This window comes from Aotus nancymaae, unplaced genomic scaffold, assembly GCF_030222135.1.
Source record: "Aotus nancymaae isolate 86718 unplaced genomic scaffold, 86718_ANA_hifiasm-v0.15.2.pri h1tg000006l, whole genome shotgun sequence".
Taxonomy (NCBI): domain Eukaryota; kingdom Metazoa; phylum Chordata; class Mammalia; order Primates; family Aotidae; genus Aotus; species Aotus nancymaae.
In genome coordinates, this window is record NW_026988417.1 from 78,961,582 (window position 1) to 78,981,288 (window position 19,707).

The 19,707-nt window shown below is 37.2% G+C and overlaps 1 protein-coding gene and 1 pseudogene across 8 annotated transcripts in view; both read right to left on the reverse strand.

The window, feature by feature from the left end:
• Window positions 1-400: 400 nt before the first annotated feature.
• LOC135271524 (coiled-coil-helix-coiled-coil-helix domain-containing protein 2-like) lies at window positions 401-5,029 on the reverse strand (annotated as a pseudogene).
• Window positions 5,030-9,135: 4,106 nt separating this feature from the next.
• MAPK10 (mitogen-activated protein kinase 10) overlaps window positions 9,136-19,707 on the reverse strand; it is a 562,186-nt gene continuing 551,614 nt past the window's right edge. For 7 of the 8 annotated variants that reach the window (XM_064368902.1, XM_064368904.1, XM_064368906.1 and 4 more), the window contains one exon: window positions 9,136-10,060. In XM_064368902.1, coding sequence (XP_064224972.1) covers window positions 9,918-10,060 — 143 coding nt within the window. In that variant the 3' untranslated portion in view covers window positions 9,136-9,917. Of the gene's footprint in view, window positions 10,066-19,707 lie in introns of all 8 variants that reach the window. The other variant, XM_064368912.1, reaches the window with a different exon arrangement.

Genomic DNA, 19,707 nt, shown 5'->3' on the forward strand with positions numbered 1-19,707 from the left:
AAGGTAAGTATGTACTTATGCCCGTCACATCACCATATTCCCAAGCTACCTACATCTGTGCACACCACGTCACCGCCTGCTACAGTTACTATGGAGGGCCAGCACGTCTGCCCACAAACTGGAGCTCATCCCTCGAGTCTTTTCAAGCATGCTACACTAGCAATAAATATCCCTTTCTCTCTCTCTCTTTTTTTTTTTTGGATGAAAATCACTTTATTCTAATTAACTCACAAAGAATAAAATCATAACAGCTAGTTTAAGGAGGCCACACAAACATTTGACCAGCTCCAAATTCTACAGAGTAGGAACACCCCCTTCCATTTCAATTCTGAAGCAAGGAAGCTAGGAATGACAGGAGAGGTTTAACTGATGGCTACACTTTATACCTTCACTATTAATTAAATTTTTATATTAAGTTAACTTGGTTATGAGAGCTGGTTTTCCATTTCTCCAGGTTGAACTTCTTGATTAGGCCAATCCTTTTGCAAGTCGGCACTGTTTCAGCACCTCACTGAAACCCTCACAGAGCTTGATGTCACCCTGGTTCTGGGCACACTCCAAAAACTGTTTGATCTCATAGAAGCAAGGCTGCTGCTGCTGTGCCAGCTGGGTTCCCTGAGGCTCCTGGTAAGTGATGTCAGGCTTCGCAGGCTCAGGATCACTTCCTTCACTGAAGCCCCCAGTAATGGCGTGGCCCAGTGTGTGCCCCACAGCAGAGCCCACAGCCACACCAGCTGCAGTGATTGCTATCTGGGACAGCAGATCTGGCTGCCGGGGCGCAGCAGCAGGAGAGCCAACTGCAGAGGGGGTGTCACTGCTGGTGGCTGAGTGGCTGGTGCTGGCCTGGGTGCAGCTGTCATCTGAGGCGCCCGGCTAGCCGGAGGGACCATGCAGGAGGTGCGGCTTCGGCTTCCACACAGCATCCTAGCTACAGGGCTGCTCAGCCTTTAGACATGCAATAACCCCCTTTCTCTTTTGCATTATCAGTTTTGCCATTTATCTGTTGGTCCCACCAACACCATTACCCATTCTGTATTAGTTTTTAAAAATTATCTCAATCTCACATTTATCTCCAACTTTTACGTCATTCTTCTGCCGCACTTTGTAGAAAAAATTTTGACTTTTCTGTATCTCTTTCTACTTCCTCACTTCCCATGTTCTTTTGAACTCACTGGAGTTACTCTTTTCTTGCTCAGTACTTCATAGAAACTGCTCTCATTGGGGTCATCAATGACTTTCAAACAGATTTAGTCCAACGGTGAATCTTCAGTCCCCATCTTGCTCAGTCTCTCAGTAACACTGCACCCCTGCCCATGCCCTCACTTTTGAAACACTTTCTTTACTTGGCTTCCAGGAGAGCACATTCTCCTTGTTTTCCCTCTACCTCACTGAACGTTCTAGAATACCCTCCTGTTTCCTGATGTCTTTACGTTGGAGTAAGAGGCATCTCCATCTTGGGTTTTCTCCTCTTTATCTATGCTGTCTTTTGATGGTCTCATGCAGACTCGTAATTTTTAGTACTATTTATAAGCTGACTACTCTCAGATTTCTGTTTTAGCTCAATCTCTTCCTTTAACTCCAGCCTGCTATATACTCCTCCTATTCCATTTGGATATCTAATAAACATCTCCAACTGATATTCCACAAGCAAACATGATTTTTTCCCCAATAGTCTTCTAACACATTGTTCACCATCTCAGTCAACTACACCAACATTTACTTCATGGTTTAGAATCTAGAGTCATCTCTGCTCTCTTTTATATCACAGCATCAGTCTATCAGCAAATCTTGTCAGCTCTGCCTTCACAATAGGTCCGGAATTCAAATCATTCTTAGTATCTCAGTTTCTGAGTCTAAGCTCCATCATGTCTGTCTGGATTAATATTTTATCTTATCATGGATTTTTTGTTTCCATTCTTATCTTTCTTCCTGAGATTCCTTTTACTCTGTAGCCTAAGAAATCTTTTTAAAAAGAAAATTTAGCCTGTATCATTTCCTCTCCCAGATCTAACCACCATCTTCCCATATTTAGAATGAAATCTAAGATCTTGCCATGCTCTAACCCTGCTTCGCTCTCATATTTCATTTACAGTCCCACTTTCTCTTGTTCATTCTGCTTTATCCACAAGACTCTTTGCCCCTCCTTGTCTACATAAACAAGCTCTCCCTCCAGAGCCTGCCCTTGCTTTCTCCTCAGTGTCTGAAATGACTTTCTCCATGTCATAGCTTCACTTCCTCACTTTAGTCAGGTGTTGAGCAATTATCACCTCTTCTGAGAGGATTGCCCTGATCATTTTGTATAAAATAGCATCCCTTTCACACCTTGTTTTTTAACCTCCTTTGTGGTCTTGTACTTACCTCTATCTGACTTTCCCACTAGAATGCAGACCATGTGAAGCACATTTGCTGACTTCATCACAACTATGTATACCCAGAACAGTCCTTGGATGATTGAAGTGCTCAATAAATAAATATTTGTTGCATGAATGAATGAGTGAATATTTAGAGCTCTATGTGAAATTTCTGATTCAGATGTTCAGGGATGTTCTCAGTTGGACCTTTTAATAAAAAACAATAAATGACCAAATTCTATCTTAAGTTATTTTAGGGTTCTAACAACTACCCATAGACTGAAAATACTGCAAAGATTTGGCTTCATATAAGAATGTCACTGCAAAGAACTTTCAGTACCCATTGTGATATCATTTGCTGATTTGGAGACTGTGATGCTGAACGTGTAAGCTCTGAGGTCAGTCAGCATCCGGGTCCAATAGCTCTCAGAGGAACCATATATCAAAGCAAACTTTCTATGATGCAGAAAAGAACATCCATGCATTTTTAAATTGAATTTCAAATTTTAAGTAAATTTTAAAAATGGTTTCATCTCTTGTAATGGAAAATATTCAAAATTCTCATGTTGATTCATGCAGTGTATTTATACATAATTAGACAAAATGAGAACATTGAAAGAAGCGGATTCCTTGTTTCATTGCTTTAAGCAAATAATAAAAATTGACTCATGCAAATCACACCACTAATTTAAATACACTATTATATTAAAAATATAGTAAATAAATGAAATAAAAATATTTGCTTTAACTAGTTTTTTTAAACAAAGATTTATTAACTCTGAATTTGAGGTTAAGGACCATGCGATAGATATCTCCTACAAAGAAGTGTTCAATAAATGTTTTTGGAGAAAATTAACGAACTGCTTTAGAATGTTGCTTAGAAATTAAATTAGAAATTCAGAGCAATCTTTTTAGGACTTGATTTATACCAAATCCAAGTCTGCAATATATTAACATGAAGGAAGAGGCCATTATTTTCTAAAAACCTTCCTTTTATAAAAGAAATACTTTAATATTGTGAATTCCCTTGGTCTGTGTAAAATATTATTTGCATTATAAGAACTGATTTTTTTGTATAATTGTTCTAAACAATATTTTCACCAGGATGGATTCACAAGTGTTAATGAAGGCAAATTATGTGTGAGACACTTTTCTAGGCAATATGTGAAGGCTTTTTAAGATGAATAACATTTTGTACCCAAGTTGCAAATGATCTGGACTCTTGGTTAAACATTGCAGACAAGATCAGATGAAGAATATTACTAGAAGTTCAGTGATGAAGAAATAAAACCATGTACTCTATGGAGTGAAATTTTAATTCCTTAAATTCCCTAAGATTATTTTATGTGGGGTTTTATACCAGGATAAGAATGTCTTTAAAAGTAAGAAATATTTGACATAAGGTAGAAAAGTTAAAGGAGTGTTTGACTCGTTGCTGTATGTGTCATCACATTTCATGTGTCTGAGAAATATAAATTTCTACAGCATGTTTTTAGTGCCTCAAACAGACTACAATGATCTAAATGGTTGAGCAGTTGAAATTTAGTCTGGAAACGAGAGATGACTTGTCACATACGGTGGTTCCCAACATAAAGTGGTCTGTGATGGTGGGACTTTCAGTGTGTTTCACTACTTGTATATGTCTTCCAAGCATGCCTCTCAACATCCATGGAGAAAAGACATGTTACAAATACAAAACACTGCTGTGATGAATTGATAATGTCAAAAACCTCTACCTTGGCTGTGACCAGTGTTGTTATTGGTAAATAGATTCATCCTTCTAGGTTGGTTGCTCCATAAGTAATCTTCAAGAAAAGTAAGTCCAAGACTGTTTTTAATTCTTATTGTGAACTTGGTCAAAATTACCAAATGTTTGGTAACCACCTATGGTATCAAGAATGCACCAGTAACTCCGTCTGACTCTTTATGAGCAATCATCTTGTGGAATGCAATTTCCCTTCTTACTATTTTGGGTATTTTTAGGTACCTATGCTTGACCTTTTTAAAAGAGAGTAAGGATCTGTGATTTAAACCAGGATAGAAGCTGTGCTCGAGCTTACTAAAGGCTGTTGCTTTATATCTTCCAACAGGAAGTAGGTAATAATGCATATGTTTATCTTCCAGTCTTTCTAATAGTTAATTGGTTAAATAAAACATCATTTACAGAAATAGAAGGGCCACTCCTCGACATTGTTCAGATACTGCAAAGTAAACTAACTCAAGTGCAGTGACTTCTTCATCCAGCCACGAAATCATGTATCTTTTTAATTATCCAGGGAGTTTGAGATATTAAAGTTGGATATCGTGTAGATAAACAAAGGCTTTTGCCTCTTCTGTTAGAAAATAGTTCAAATGAATAGGAATTTGATAATCTAGGAAATTTAACCCTGCTCTACTCACCTAATGCCACCCGCCGTGATCTTTTTATTCCCCCTTCATTGATTTTATACCTTAAAGAAAAATTACTGATTTGCAGATATACAACTAGTATCTGCAGACAGAAATGAGGTCACTTTTAGAAGAAACCAGTGTCTAATGAAAAACACAGATTACATGGTCACATTCATATCACACACTCTTGACCCAAGGTGAGAAAGTAGGTCATTGTCATTCCTTATTTCTTATTTATTCCCTGGCACAATCAGACCATACTACAAGTTTCATTTATCAGATGACAAAATGAAATCATGAGGCCCTTCAGAGCTACTGTCGGTACATGCAACTCAAGACAGTGAGCAGCATCATAACCATTGTCAACAGGCAAACTCCAACAACGTCTGGGTCTGGATTTGGTTTTATGTTGAGGGAAGCAGATTTCCTCTGACTTTAATAATTCATAAGAAACAAAAATCACAATATATTAACTCTGTATCACCTACAAAGAGTCAAAAGAAGCAAAAGTTCTCCCCGATTCATCCTCTTGTTCCACAGACATTTTGAAAATAAAGGAAGAGAAAATAGGAAAGGGTGTGAGAAAGAACACAGAAATGACTTGAATGATTTCAAATCCTTATTAAACATCACTGAGATTGCACTCTACCCATTAGGCTGACTGAAAATTTAGTTCTCACCACTCAGACCTTGCAAAGAAACTGGGAGTACATGGTTTTGCTTTGCAGGGTTGGTCTAGAACTGTAAGGGTGGATGTGAATGTGTGTATGCATGTGTGTGTGCTTTAAGTCCATTTTATAAACACTGACACAGGACAGTTCTCATCATTGATAATAGTCTTTGGAGTCCAATCATGCAGAAAAACAGGCAAGTGCAAGTTAGGTCTCATTGCAAGATGGACATGGCAAGGTGAACAGATAATCCTAGATAAGGATTGCGAGATTTATGTCCATTAGAGTATACTGGCCATTGGTCCCACATAAGTAAAGTTACATATACAAGATTCTATATATAAACAGAGGCCCCTCACTTAAGTTTGGCTGATCAAAGAAACAGGTCAAAGTGAACCATTTTCAGATAGTTAAAGGTCTAAGTGCCAAAGGAATTAACAAAATCTTATCCTCTAATCACAAAGAAAATAGCTAATATAAGTATGTACATAGTAACTTTTTTGTTGTTTTTACAGAAAGGAGTTTCCTTGCTTGGTTTAATGATATCTGTGGAAAATGTTAGACTCCTATAATTAAAATGTGTATGGGGGATTGTGAGTGGGGAGTCAGGTTCTTCTTTGGACCCAAAGTGGCTGGGATCAAAAATTTCTAGAGCAATTTTACTTTTTTTCTGAGCTGTAGAAGACATATTTTCCAGGAAAGCTGGCTAATAACATGCCTTACAGAGCATAATGAGCATAATGCACTTAAGATGTGGCTTTTCATATGTTAAGGGATTCAAATCGAAATAGATTTTGTATGGTTTAGGTTTTGCAATGAATATTTGAAATTCAAAAAAGTCAGGTTTCTTTGTTTTTTTTTCTTTGACAGAACATAAAGATTTTTTGTATTTTTATTTATTTATTTATTTTTTGCTAGTTCCATTTGCTAAGGCCAACTTTCTGTTTTACCAGTCAGCCACTATCAGTGTCTTAAGATAATATTTTTCTGAAAACAGATTGAAAACACTATCGAGCTTCTTGGCCCTCAATTAAATAGCTTACTCCAGTTGGTGGGAACTGACCAGGCTCTGGTCCAACTGTGGGGGTACATTCCTACAAAGCTCGGTCATCAGATTCTTGAAGATGAAAGCTTATTATCAGTTTTTATTCCACAAGAAGAAATTCTGTTGTAAGGCTAGTGTATTCCTATTTAAAATTGAACACGCTGACCCACAAAACACATATAAAAATAGTAAAGACATACTAATAGTAAAGTGATGGTGGTTTTTCCAAACTCTCACAGCAGTTTAATTCTCCCTGCACATGAGTACACAGCCATCCTTCCTACAAAATACTGTGAAAGATTTTATTAAGGATCTCTGCAAACCAGCTGCTCTATAGGAAGTGACAGAAGATAAGGCTCCTCAGAGTGCCAATTTCATGTTCCAAAATGAGCCCCAGTCCTGGGTAGAGCCTTCATTTTTTTCAGGAATATTGTCCAGGTGACTTGACACTTGCTTACCTGAAAAGTTAGGACATTCCTGGGAAGTTACTAATAAGTATTTGCGGGTGTGTGTGTGTGTGTGTGTGTGTGTGTGTTTAAGACAACTGAATGCAGAACATACTATATTCTGTGAATTTGATAATATCATCACCTCCTAGAGATATTATAAGAAAGCAGACCTAGTGGGTAAAGGACTGCGGGCTTGTACAGTGGTGATTCTCTTTGTTGCTCCATCATCTACCTTTTTTTGATCACCTAATAAAATTGATCCTGCAAAAATTCTGGGGGCTAAATCCTTACCTCCATTTGTAAATGATATTTAAATTCGAGGGATTTATTCCATTTTTCTCTTGTCCATAAGGGAAATCTGGCTAAAGCTAACCAATTCCCAAGAGCCATGCACAGAAGATGTAAGACTAATTGAGCTTTGGGATGGTGCTAATAGTGGGGGAGGGGCTCTGTCTAGCTCTTGCCTGGTTTAATTTGAGGGGGAAAAACATCACCACTTCTGCAGATATGAGAGATAGCCTGTCAAGCTCTTTGAAGATGCTGACTGGAGACTTCCTTCTGCCTTGTGATGTCATCCTGGGGCCAATAAAATTCCCCTGAGACTCTCTTTAAAGCAGCTCCCTGCTCTCTGCACTTAATCCCATGTGGTATAAAGCAAGCGAGGGGAGAGACCACAGATATATCAAGAGAAAAGTACACAGAAAGAAAAATCAGTAAAGAATTAGAGATATAGAGAGGGTAAGTTTTTTTAAAAAACAAAAACAGGCATATGACTGAAAGATAATAGAGGGAGCTCATGTGACTGAGGAGGTATTTTCAACAATCAGGTTGTCAACAATATTAACCAAAAAATAAATGATAGCAAGATAGAGAGAATGGGTCATTTTTATTACAGGGGACAAGCTGCACAAAGGAATGTTCTTCTCCTTATTTTAAACAAATGACCATGTGTACTGAATCTGACTGTGTGAAACAATCTCAGAATGGCAGCACCACAGGCATGGTGATGGTGCAGGTGGGTGCAGTTCCCTGTGGACTCTATTGCTTGAAGAGAGAAAGAAACTTCCCTATTATTGTATTTAAGGCAGTTTTCAGAGCACTGGCATTCTTGTTTGCTCTGTTTCAGGGGGGATTCTATTTTCCAATCAGTTCACACTCATCAACCATATATTTCCTGTCTTTCACTTCTTCAGGTGAAATATCACCACTTTGGTGAGCACCAAGATGGCCAGAGTGCAAATTACTGTGATGGATACTTCAAAGTGAATAAGAAGGGAAGCCTGAACTGATTATTGCTGAGATCGCCTTGGTATTGCCTTGTATATAACCGAGATGTTTCACAGTGCCTCCTTAAGTGCTCAGGAAAGCACTTTCTTTTAATTTAAGCTAAATTCAGGAAATTTTGCTAAACATTGACATTAATGCTTCATGGCTTTTAAGACAAATTAATATTGCTAAAACTATTTGGCAGCAGTAAATTTATGGGCAGAGTTATTGCTCTTATGTCTACTGCATTACAAAACTCAGATGATCAGCCCTTCTTCGATTGCTCATACTTATGAAAATAAATAAATAAACATGAAACATCAGCCACATTAAGGAGTTGGGGAAACTCCTGCAGAATAATAATATCTCTGGAGATGTTTTCAAATGCTAACCTGAGACTCACACTGTGCTTTGGGGGTTTTATTCTTATTAATTATTTTATTCCAGAAGAGGAAAGTAATATTATTTCTCAAAATAAAACTTTGGTGGGGTATGAACCAGGGAAGCAGCCCACACATGGAAAACACAACCCACAATCTGAAAGTAGTCTAGGCAGGCTCATTTTTTTGTTCTTGTTGAAGGAATTCACACGGAGGCAATTCTGCTCAATTCCAATGAGAGATTCTTACCATCAAAAGCGCACACAATAACCTTGCCTCACCACCTGCCACTTTCTCCAGTGGCCTCTCTTGTGACCAATAATTGAGAAATGACAAATGGGAATAGGGCCAAATCTCTAAAATAGAGCCGCCAGTGTCTCCTAGAATCTGAGTAATGACCTCCCCTCAGTCTCAGTCCACACCGCCACACTATTCTCCAGTCTCTCCTACTCTACTGTCACAGAAAAGACTCTCAGCTTTTATTCACACCTGCCTTCTAAAGGCCAAACCATTTTGTGCCTGAAAACTGTTTCCCACTCCCCCCACACTTTATATAAGCATCACATATGTTCTTTCTACAAATTGGTATACAGGTGCCATTTAATCCGTTCAAATTTGGAAGCTACAGCTTCAAGGGTCTGAGAGAGCTCACTCCCCCCATATATTCCCCCTTTACATGTTTTCTTATGAGACATACAGTTTAATCAATTAACAAACTAAACAGCTTATATACTGGCAATATATTACAGATGGGTTTATGTCAGAGTAATAGATCACAGGAAATGGACCATGTGGTTCCCCAGTGCATGATGTCTTGGTAGAGCCCTGAGGACACTGACAGTAGCATCTCTAAGTAAGTAGTGCTGTATGAATACAGACACATGCGGATCTGTATCTACATCCATCTGACTAGGCCAAGGAGCAGGTAGATGCAAGATAGAGACACACACATGCTGGATGGGGCCACTGCACACCTTGTCATGCCATTTAAAAGGGCAGTTACAGGTCGCTGGTTTTGCAGCCATTAAAATTACACTTTATGGAAAAGGCTTCTCTAATTGTGTCTGATTTGCTCTCTGTAGTAAGCATCATTGGAAGAAGACCAAAGCAAGAGCAACTAGAAGTTAAATATACATTTGAGCTTAGCTGCAATACAGAACTCTGGGGAAGAAGCAGGCTGAAAGATTTATTTAATTTTAGGCTTGGATTCTCTGCCTTGCTGTTTTCTTGATGTTGTGTGTCTGCATTTGTGTGTATGCATGAGTGTCTGCGTGCGTGTGTGTGTGTGTGTGTGTGTGTGTGTGTGTGTGTATTCCATCATATCATCTCCTGAAGAACGCTGGGTTTCGCAGGCAGGCGGCTAGTCACCTGCAACAACCCAGGGGTCCTGCCGAGGCTTCCAGGCTGCTGTCAGTGTCAGATGCCAGGGTCTGGTCGGTGGACATGGAGGAGATGTCATTGACAGACGAGGATGGAGGGAGACTCTCACTGCTGTTCACTGCTGCACCTGTGCTAAGAAAATGAAGACCAACATGACTAAATCTAGAACCAGACCCATCTAATGCCATTCAGGAATCAGGGATGAGCAAATACAACAGGGGATGTCTAGTCTATCAATCATTTGGCAAGCCTTTATAGAACAGCTGACACTGGGGACTATATTAAATGGTGACCATCAAGACATAGCAATAGAAAGTCCCTCGTCACAAGTTATTCACAGACTAGTGCAGTGGTTATCAAATCTCACTTTATGTTTGAAATCACCTTTAACACTTTCAATTTAAAAAAAAAAACACTAATATCTGGTCACACCACCTCCCCTGCCCCCATGCATTGCATACATTTTAATGTACTTGGCCTTGGGTGAGGCCAAGGCATTTGCATTTATCAAAAACTCCTCAGAGACTGTGTATTCAGTCAAGGATTACCCCTGGCTTATGGAGGAGACAAATAAGCAAAACCTCTTAATGAGCCATCTGAGCCTGTTTTTTATTGTTGTTGTTTGTTTTGTTTTTGTTTTTTTGTTTTTTGAGATGAAGTCTCACTCTGTCACCCAGTCTGGAGTGCAGTGGTGCAATCTTGGCTCACTGCAGCCTCTGCATTCCAGGTTCAAGCAATTCTCCTGCCTCAGCCTCCAAAGTAGCTGGGACTACAGGCACTTGCCACCACGCCTGGCTAATTTGTTGTTGTTGCTGTTGTTGTTGTTGTATTTTTAGCAGAGAAGGGGTTTCACTATGTTGGCCAGGATGGTCTCAAACTCCTGATCTCGTGATCCACCCACCTTGGCCTCCCAAAGTGCTGGGATTACAACTGTGAGCTACTGTGCCTGGCCTTGATCCTGATTGTTTTTTAACACAGGGAGCTTTTAAAACAAACATCTGCAAGGATCCTATCCCAGAAATAGGAGCCGAAGTGGAGTTCAGAACGTCTCTAGAGAAAGAAAGGTATATAAAGTAAATACTATTTGTGTCATAATTAATGACATCAAACTTAAAATGAATATAGAAAAGCCAGTAGGACATAAGTAGGACTGTTGATGAATGTTAAAAAAAAAAAAAAATAGAAGGCTGAGTACACCTTTTGCTTATGAGCTTACTCTCCAGCAGGCTTGCTTACCTGAGATCTCCAAATAAGAACTCTGAATTATTAACTTCGATTAATTTGAAAAAAATTGTTTATCTGTTATGTGGGAATACAAGGTTGAAACTCTGAGAAGAAACTTGCCCATGGTAAATCACTCAGTAAAGGCTTGCTGAGTTGCCAGCTTTGAGATCAACAGAAGAAAGATGAACTAAATGCATTGTGCAAGATAATTAAACCAAAGCGCTCTGGAAACAATCCATTTACATTTTTTTCTTTGTATATTCTTTATACCTAAGCAATCGGAGTGGTAATGTGCTTGCTTTCTGAAATAGCTTGCTATTAAAAATCTGTAGTATAATCCCCTAAGAAAATAAGAGATGAGGAATTCTTACTAAAAGTATATTTTATTTGAGCAAATATGGTGTGCAAGACCTATTTGGTGAAAAATAATAAATCCAAAGGCAGTTATAATAGTGTTATCACATAGGCCTAATAAATCAGAAAGACAAAACGAAACGAAATTAAGGAAGGGGAGGGGTTAAGATAATCTTCTTTGTTCCTGAAGTAGACATTTCTTGCCTGTGAAAAACATGTGATGAAAATGTATTAGTTATCTAGAGAGGACAAAAACACCAGAACTAACACAGATCACCTGTATCCTCCATGTTTTTAAGTTGTATTTGTTGACTAGAAATATATTGAGATATTCTATAGGAAATGTGAAAAAATATAGGAAAAAGATAATGATATGCACCGATCTTCAAATTAATGGTAAGAACTGTTAAATTTTTCATATATTTCTTCCTGGTCATTCGTTTTGCTTGGAAATTTCCCGGGTCATGATCACTTAATATGTATTTTTTTTTTTTGGATCCTGATAATTTTATATACAGAAAATCTCATGAATTTTTCATGTTCTTTAAACTCCTAAAATTACCCATCCTTTCTAATCTTAAATGTCTCTAGAAAAGATTTTTCAAGTCCTCTTGTTATTGTCTTCCTGTAAATAATTACTCTATCAGAACAATGTGTAAAGTTATACTATTCCATAATATTCTAATTTTGAATGGCTTCAATTTATTCCAACTTTACTTAATTATATCCCCTATAGCTATGGTACAGAGCTGGTTCTTTTCCCCTAATAATGAGATTTTATCTCCTAGCAGACAGCCCTTGGTTCCCTTACATTGACAAATGCCCTGCTCTGCTTTTCCTCCCGATTCTGGATTAAATTATACCAACATCCTTCACATTTTTTCACAGGTTGCTAATAATTTAGTGTCATTATAATAAACTCCTCCAAATTCTCTTCTGTTTTTCCACATCCTTAATAAAAGGTAGAGATTCAAACTGGACACAGGACTCTATTATAAAGGCCTGATCAATTGTGAGCCAGCAGAGGGAAATTGCTTTTTTCTTACTATTTGTCTCCTGGATATTCCTAGACTATGGATGCCTTTCAAATCATGGTGCTACAGCTTAATTTAGTTTTGACTTGAGGTATCAAATGATGTTCATATATCTTTTTGTAACAGCTTTATTAAGATATAATCCACATTTATAATTAAGAAATTTAATTTTTGGCCGGGCGCGGTGGCTCAAGCTTGTAATCCCAGCACTTTGGGAGGCCGAGGCGGGTGGATCACGAGGTCAAGAGATCGAGACCACCCTGGTCAACATGGTGAAACCCCGTCTCTACTAATACAAAAAATTAGCTGGGCATGGTAGCGCGTGCCTGTAATCCCAGCTACTCAGGAGGCTGAGGCAGGAGAATTGCCTGAACCCAGGAGGCGGAGGTTGCGGTGAGCCAAGATCACACCATTGCACTCCAGCCTGGGTAACGAGTGAAACTCCGTCTCAAAAAAAAGAAAAAAAAAAAAGAAATTTAATTTTTATGATTCAGTATTTTTTAGTATATTCACATCATTGTGCAGTCATCACCACAATCCATTTCGCAGCATTTCATCATCCCTAAAGAAAATCCTGCACTCCATTCCTCAGCCACCCTCTAGCTCTAGGCAATGACTAATCTACCTTTTGCCTCTAAAATTGCCTGTTCTGAACATTTCATGTAAATGGAAGCATACCATATGTGATCATTTATGACTGGCCGCTTTCACATAGCATAATTTTTTAAGGTTTATCCATGCTGTGGCATGTATCTGTATTTCATATCTTTGTATGGCCACATAATATTCCACTGTATGGATACATCACATTTTGTTTATTTATTAGTTGATAGGCAATTGATGGATGTTTAGGTTGTCTCGAGTTTTTGGCTCTTATGAATAATGCTGTTATGAACATTCATGTATGAGTTTTGTATGAACATGTGTTAATTTCTCTTGGATGTATACCTGGAAATGAAATTGAAAGAGCATGGAGTAATTCTAGGTTTAAAAACATTTGAGAAACTGACAAATTGTTTTCTAAAGTGGGTGCACCAGTTTACATTACTACCAGCAATGTATGAGGATTCCAGTTTCTCTACATCTTACCAATACTTATTATTTTTTTATCTAGCTAGCCATCCTAGAGTGCATGAAATGGTATCTCGTTGTGGTTTGATTTGCATTGCCTGATGGCTAATGATGTTGAGTATATTTCCATGTGCTTGTCAGCCTTGTATATCTTCTTTGGAGAAAGTTTACTCGGCTCCTTTGGCCATTTTTTAATTGCTTTATTTTCGTTTTATTATTGAGTTGTAAGCTTCTTTTTCTTTTTTTTTTTTTTAAAGACAGGGTTTCACTCAGTCACCCAGCCTGGAGCACATGGTTATGGTTCACTGTACCCTCTAGCCTCTAACTCCAGGGCTCAAGCAATTCTCCTGTCTCAGCCTCCCAAGTACCGAGGACTACAGGCATACACCACCACCACATCTGGCTAATTTAAAAAATAATTTTTTGTAGAGACAGGAGCTTGCCATGTTGCCCAGGCTGGTCTCAAACTCCTGACATCAAGTGATCTTCCAACTTCTGCCTTCCACAATGGTGAGTTTACAGGCATGAGCCACTGTGACAGGCCTGTAAGAGCTCTTTATATATAATCTGAGTACAAGTTACTTATCAGATATATATTTTCAAATGTTTTTCCTCTATGCTATGCTTTGTCTTTTCATTTTCTTGAATGTGTCATTTAAAGCACAAATGTTTTTAATTTTTATGAAATTGAATTTATCTATCTTTTCTTTTATCACTTGTGTTTTGTTTATTTTCTAACCCAAGATTATAAAAATTTACCCTATGTTTTTTCCTAAGAGTTTTATAATTTTAGACCTTACACTTAAGTTGAGGATTCATTTTGAGTTCATTTTTATATATGATATGAGGCAGGGGCCCGCCTTCATTGTTTTGCATATATATGTCCAATCATCCCAGCACCATTTATTGAAAAGGCTATTCTTGCCGGGCGCGGTGGCTCACGCCTGTAATCCCAGCACTTTGGGAGGCCGAGGTCAAGAGATCGAGACCATCCTGGTCAACATGGTGAAACCCCGTCTCTACTAATACAAAAAATTAGCTGGGCATGGTGGCGCGTGCCTGTAATCCCAGCTACTCAGGAGGCTGAGGCAGGAGAATTGCCTGAACCCGTGAGGCGGAGGTTGCAGTGAGCCGAGATCGCACCATTGCACTCCAGCCTGGAACAAGAGCGAAACTCCGTCTCAAAAAAAAAAAAGAAAAAGAAAAGGCTATTCTTTGTCCATGGAATGTGTTGACATCCTTATCAAACATCAATTGGTCATAAATGTAGGTATTTATTTGTGGACTCTCAGTTTGATTCCCTTGATCTATTTGTTTATTTTCATGCAAGGAGCACTCTGTCTCAAATATTGTAGCTTTGTAGTAAGTTTTGAAATCAGAACAGGTAAATCTCCCAGCTGTGTTGTTTTGCAAGACTATTTTGGATATTCTGCATCCTTTGCATTGTCACACAAATTTTAAGATGGGCTTCTCAATTTTTGCAAAAAAAGATAGCTATGATTTTGATAGGTATTTGCTTAATCTGTACATCAATTTGGGGAATATCTGTCATCACTTTGACAATATTAAATTTTCTAATCCATGAACAATGAAATGTTTTTCTAGTTATTTAGGTCCTCTTTAATTTCTTTCAACAATGTTTTGTAGTTTTCAGAGTCCAAAGATTGAACTTCTTTTGCTAAATTTATTCCTATATATTTCTTGATGCTATTCTAAATGGAATTCTTTTATGTTCATTGCTAATGTATAGAAATACAATTATATTGAGGATTTATTTCAATAAGAAGTTTCAGTGTCAGTGGATTGGATATTAAAAATAAATCAAATAATTATATATATGTATATTTAGCAACTATATTTTAAAAAAAGAATTGACGAGTAGCACTTAACACTTTCTGTGGTATAAATATTCTCACTGTGACCAATTTTAAGCAACAATGTAACATCAACGGATGCAGACTTGGAAAGAGATGCTAATAATTGGTTCTAAGAAGCCACTAATAGCCAGTTTGAGCATATGTGTGTGTGTGTGTATATGTATATATGTGCATATATATGCACATATATACATATATATAAAATATTATAATTAACCAGAATGCCGGTGGAACCTGGAAGATTTTTGATAACATGCTTTATTTATGAGAAAATAACCAGCTTGAAAGTTTCAAAATAAAATTGTGGCATAATACAAACCAAAAAGTATTTTTAATAATAGTCTTGGTCTTCCTTTTAGATAGGACTTTTCCCCTATCCTGACTGGTCCCTATGTAGACATGTTCTTATTGTCACAGTGAAAGTTGAATAATGATTCAAATAAGGGTGAGATAAGGCTTAGCTGAAATAAAGTTCCCTTATAAGAACATAATTTGATGTTTACAAATAAACACGCATCTACAACAATGGCAGCTAGAGATATTACACAATGAGTCTGAAGAAATTTCCCCAGCAGCAAAACACAAATTTATTTCTATGAATAACATTGAATGAATGTAGCAAAAGCCAGAGTAACTTTTAATAAGCTCTTCATAAACAGGGATCATGATGCAGGCTATGCTTATAAAACACACAGCACTCCTACTGCACTTGTTTTCAAAATCAGCATATTTTCAGCACACTTCTGGAATATTCTGAGTGTTATGCCATACCAGTCAGCCCCTCATTATATATAGTTTTGTTACAGATTACCTCAATTATATATTTCCTCTGCTTCTTTTTACTTCATTAATTATACTTCTGTATTTCTCCTGTTTTCCACAATGTCTGCCGCTGAGCAGTAACATAGAATAAGTACTCAAGTTAACAAAACAGCATTGAGTATCTTTTCTGTGTACTCTTCTAGATAGGTTCTGTGAGGAAAAGCAAGTTCCTTCCTGCTTTTGAACTAGTGAAACTGTTAAGCTGTTTTTGGCCAAAGGAAATCATGTTGCTGTAGTTGTCTTTCTTCTCCTTTTGTTCATCATTGGGTTCTCTCTAATTTCCATCTCTTGTGTTAGAATGGTCCTGCTCTCTATTTGATCAATGTTGAATGCACATGATAATTAGTGTTCAACTATTCAAAGTTCAGAATCTATCAAAGTGTTAATCAGTTGTATTTCTAGGGTTCCACAGACTACTGCTTCTGATTTTATACAGCACTAATTCATTAAGAGAGGTCTTCTCTTCCAGTGCTTTCTTTGTAAAAATACCCATGACATCCGCTTGTTTGATGGCAATCGTTCCTCATTATACAGTGTGACAGTGGGAGAAAAATGTGCACTGTCTATGGTGTGTTGGAGCTGGCTTTTAGTGGCTTCTTAGAACCAATTATTAGCATCTCTTTCCAACTCTGCATCTGTTGAGGTTACATTGTTGCTTAAAATTGGTCACAGTGAGAATATTTATACCACAGAAAATGTTAAGTGCTACTCATCAATTCCTTTATTAAAATATAGTTGTTAAATATTAACCAGTCCACCACTATTAGATGAAAACTATTTGCTTCTCTACTACTCCCTCTATTGCACTGTAATAAATGCCTCCTTGCCTGCAGCCACTGCTTGCTTTACTGGATGATCCATTCAAATCTATTTTCATGTAGGCAATAAGCAGGCTTTATAAACCATAAACCCAAACACAAATTTAAGGGACAAGATATGGGTCTTGGCTTAAAGTTGTTAAATTACTGCCAAGCAGTTTGTGAACATCTCATAACAGAACTGAACTGAATTGAATCTGATCATAGTGTTCACTTGTCCAGGCAATGTGATAAATATCCCTCCCTTCTATATTACTTAAGAGAAAACAGTAGAGATATACATTTTCAAAAATGTTTTGCCATCAATAAAGCATTACAAATTTCTGTCAATAAAAATGGTATTAAAAGGAACTGAAAATGCAAATAGGGTTGCAAATGAGGAATATTAACTACCTTCAACTTTACCTAAAAAATTAGATTTCATAGAAATGAGTAACTTTATGCTAATGAAAAATTCTCAGCTAGAAGTTATTTAACCAAAAAACACTGTGGGGGAAAATGTTGTTCTGCTTTTTTTGTTGTTAAATGAAATTATTTTCCTGGTACCCCCCACCCCCAACAACAAAATACTACCGTAGACATGAATTAGAAAAAGCACAAGACTGAAAAAAATAGTCCCTTTTTTATCTAGATGATCTTGAGCCACAGTATGTCTGGGCCTGAGATTTTTTAATAAAACATAAATAAAATTAATGAACTAGATTAGTGACCCTAAGACATATTCCCATAGTGAGGAATGTGGTCCACATTGGGGAGGGAACAGTTGCATATTAAAATCACCCAGAAGCTTTATCTTTGACTTACAGATTTTGAAAAATCTCTGCCCATTCTGATATTCAGCATCCTTATCTTAGTGAGTCACTATTAGTTTTGGGAGCTTTACTTCTCAGGTGGAAGAGGGCTGGTGAACAACCTGAGAATTGGTGAATCAGATGCTCTCCTATATTTGTTCTAGCTCTAATGTCCTATAACAAATGTTTTCAGAAGAAAATTAATTTCTATTCATGGACTGCTAGTCCCTCAGCAATTGTTACAAATCAATTCGGGAAGCAAGTAGCTATGCCATCTTTGAAAATAAATTACTGTGCAAGTAAAATCAGATAGCAGAAGTGAGTACAATTATTTGTTTGGAAATACATCTGAAGTTTAGATTTATCTCTTATTGACATACAATTCCATCAATAAATTTCAAACCTATAAATTATTCTGCAAATACACATTTAACTTCCTATTTACATTTAAAAAGCATCACATAACATGGGTTTCAGTATTAGAAGCATTTTGCCCCTGAGATACTGCACTAACTTATTCCCTGCTGTTGAATTCCCAGTGTTGCTATAACTGAATACTGAGAGAGTCTCTATTATAAAAACACTTTACCCTAGCTATTTTTAAAATAAAATGTACTACATGAACATTAATGAAAAAAGGTGAATACAATGAACAACGAAAAAAAGCTGACTTTTCAAACTTTTCTTTAGTAATTGCTTTTTCTTTCCAGCATAGTTTACTACACACACACAAATGCACACACACCGTGGTGCACCAATAAAAATTTAACAATTGGCTCTGCGGGGGGAAACAAAAACGCCCTGATTTGTAGGGTCTGCCAATTTCCATGTTGTAAATCCTCTGTGGCTGATTTCAAGCTGCCAACACACCAACAGTAAATGCATAGCTGGGAAGAGAAGTACACAATTGGCTGTCATGTGCTGGTAGAGTCAGCACCAGCACATGGCTGCCCTATAGCCTCTCCATCATGCGCACAAATATATCATACAGAAATGTGTCCTGTAATGTGTAGTATACATATGATTTCTCACAAAAGAGAAAGTCATACTACATGACTCATAATTAAGTCATGAATATTTTTTCTAGATTTAATCCACAATCATTTTAAATATAAATTGGTTAAGCCAGTCAACTATAGTTTAGGGCATGTATATTACATAGACAATTTTTAATTGTTAAGGTAGTGGGAATGATTAAAAAGTGGCAGAGCCTTCTTACTTAGGTAGAGCCTAAGTTGCATATTTTAGAAGTAATCATTAACAAGCAGGATTGCAAAAAAATCATGAATATGTATTTCCCAAAATGAATGAATCAAACACCTGAAAGTTGCAAACCTTTACGTGAAGCATGAAATAAAGCCAATAGCAAGAATGTGTATACTTTATGCTTGGCCTGTTTATCCTCATGGAGATTAATAGAGTGAATAAATACATATAATAATGGTGTAAGAACATGCTGAATAGTATACTGTATTAAAGTTACGTGATTCTATCTTGAATTCTATATTTGGAATAGTACCAAGAAATATGCTGAGGGAGAAATTGAGTGGCAATTTTCAAATTAATAAATATTTATTGAGCTACTACTGTGCAAGGCACAATAGCCAGGCACTACATGGGACACAGATAAATGCATACAGTCTTCTCAATGAAATTACAATCAATAAGCGATTATAAGACAAGAGGTCAACTGTTTAAAATACAGGGACTAGTAGTACCTGTAGAAAGGAAAGATCCTAATCTTTGGGAAGACGTAAAAAGTCTTTTGGGATACGGTGATATG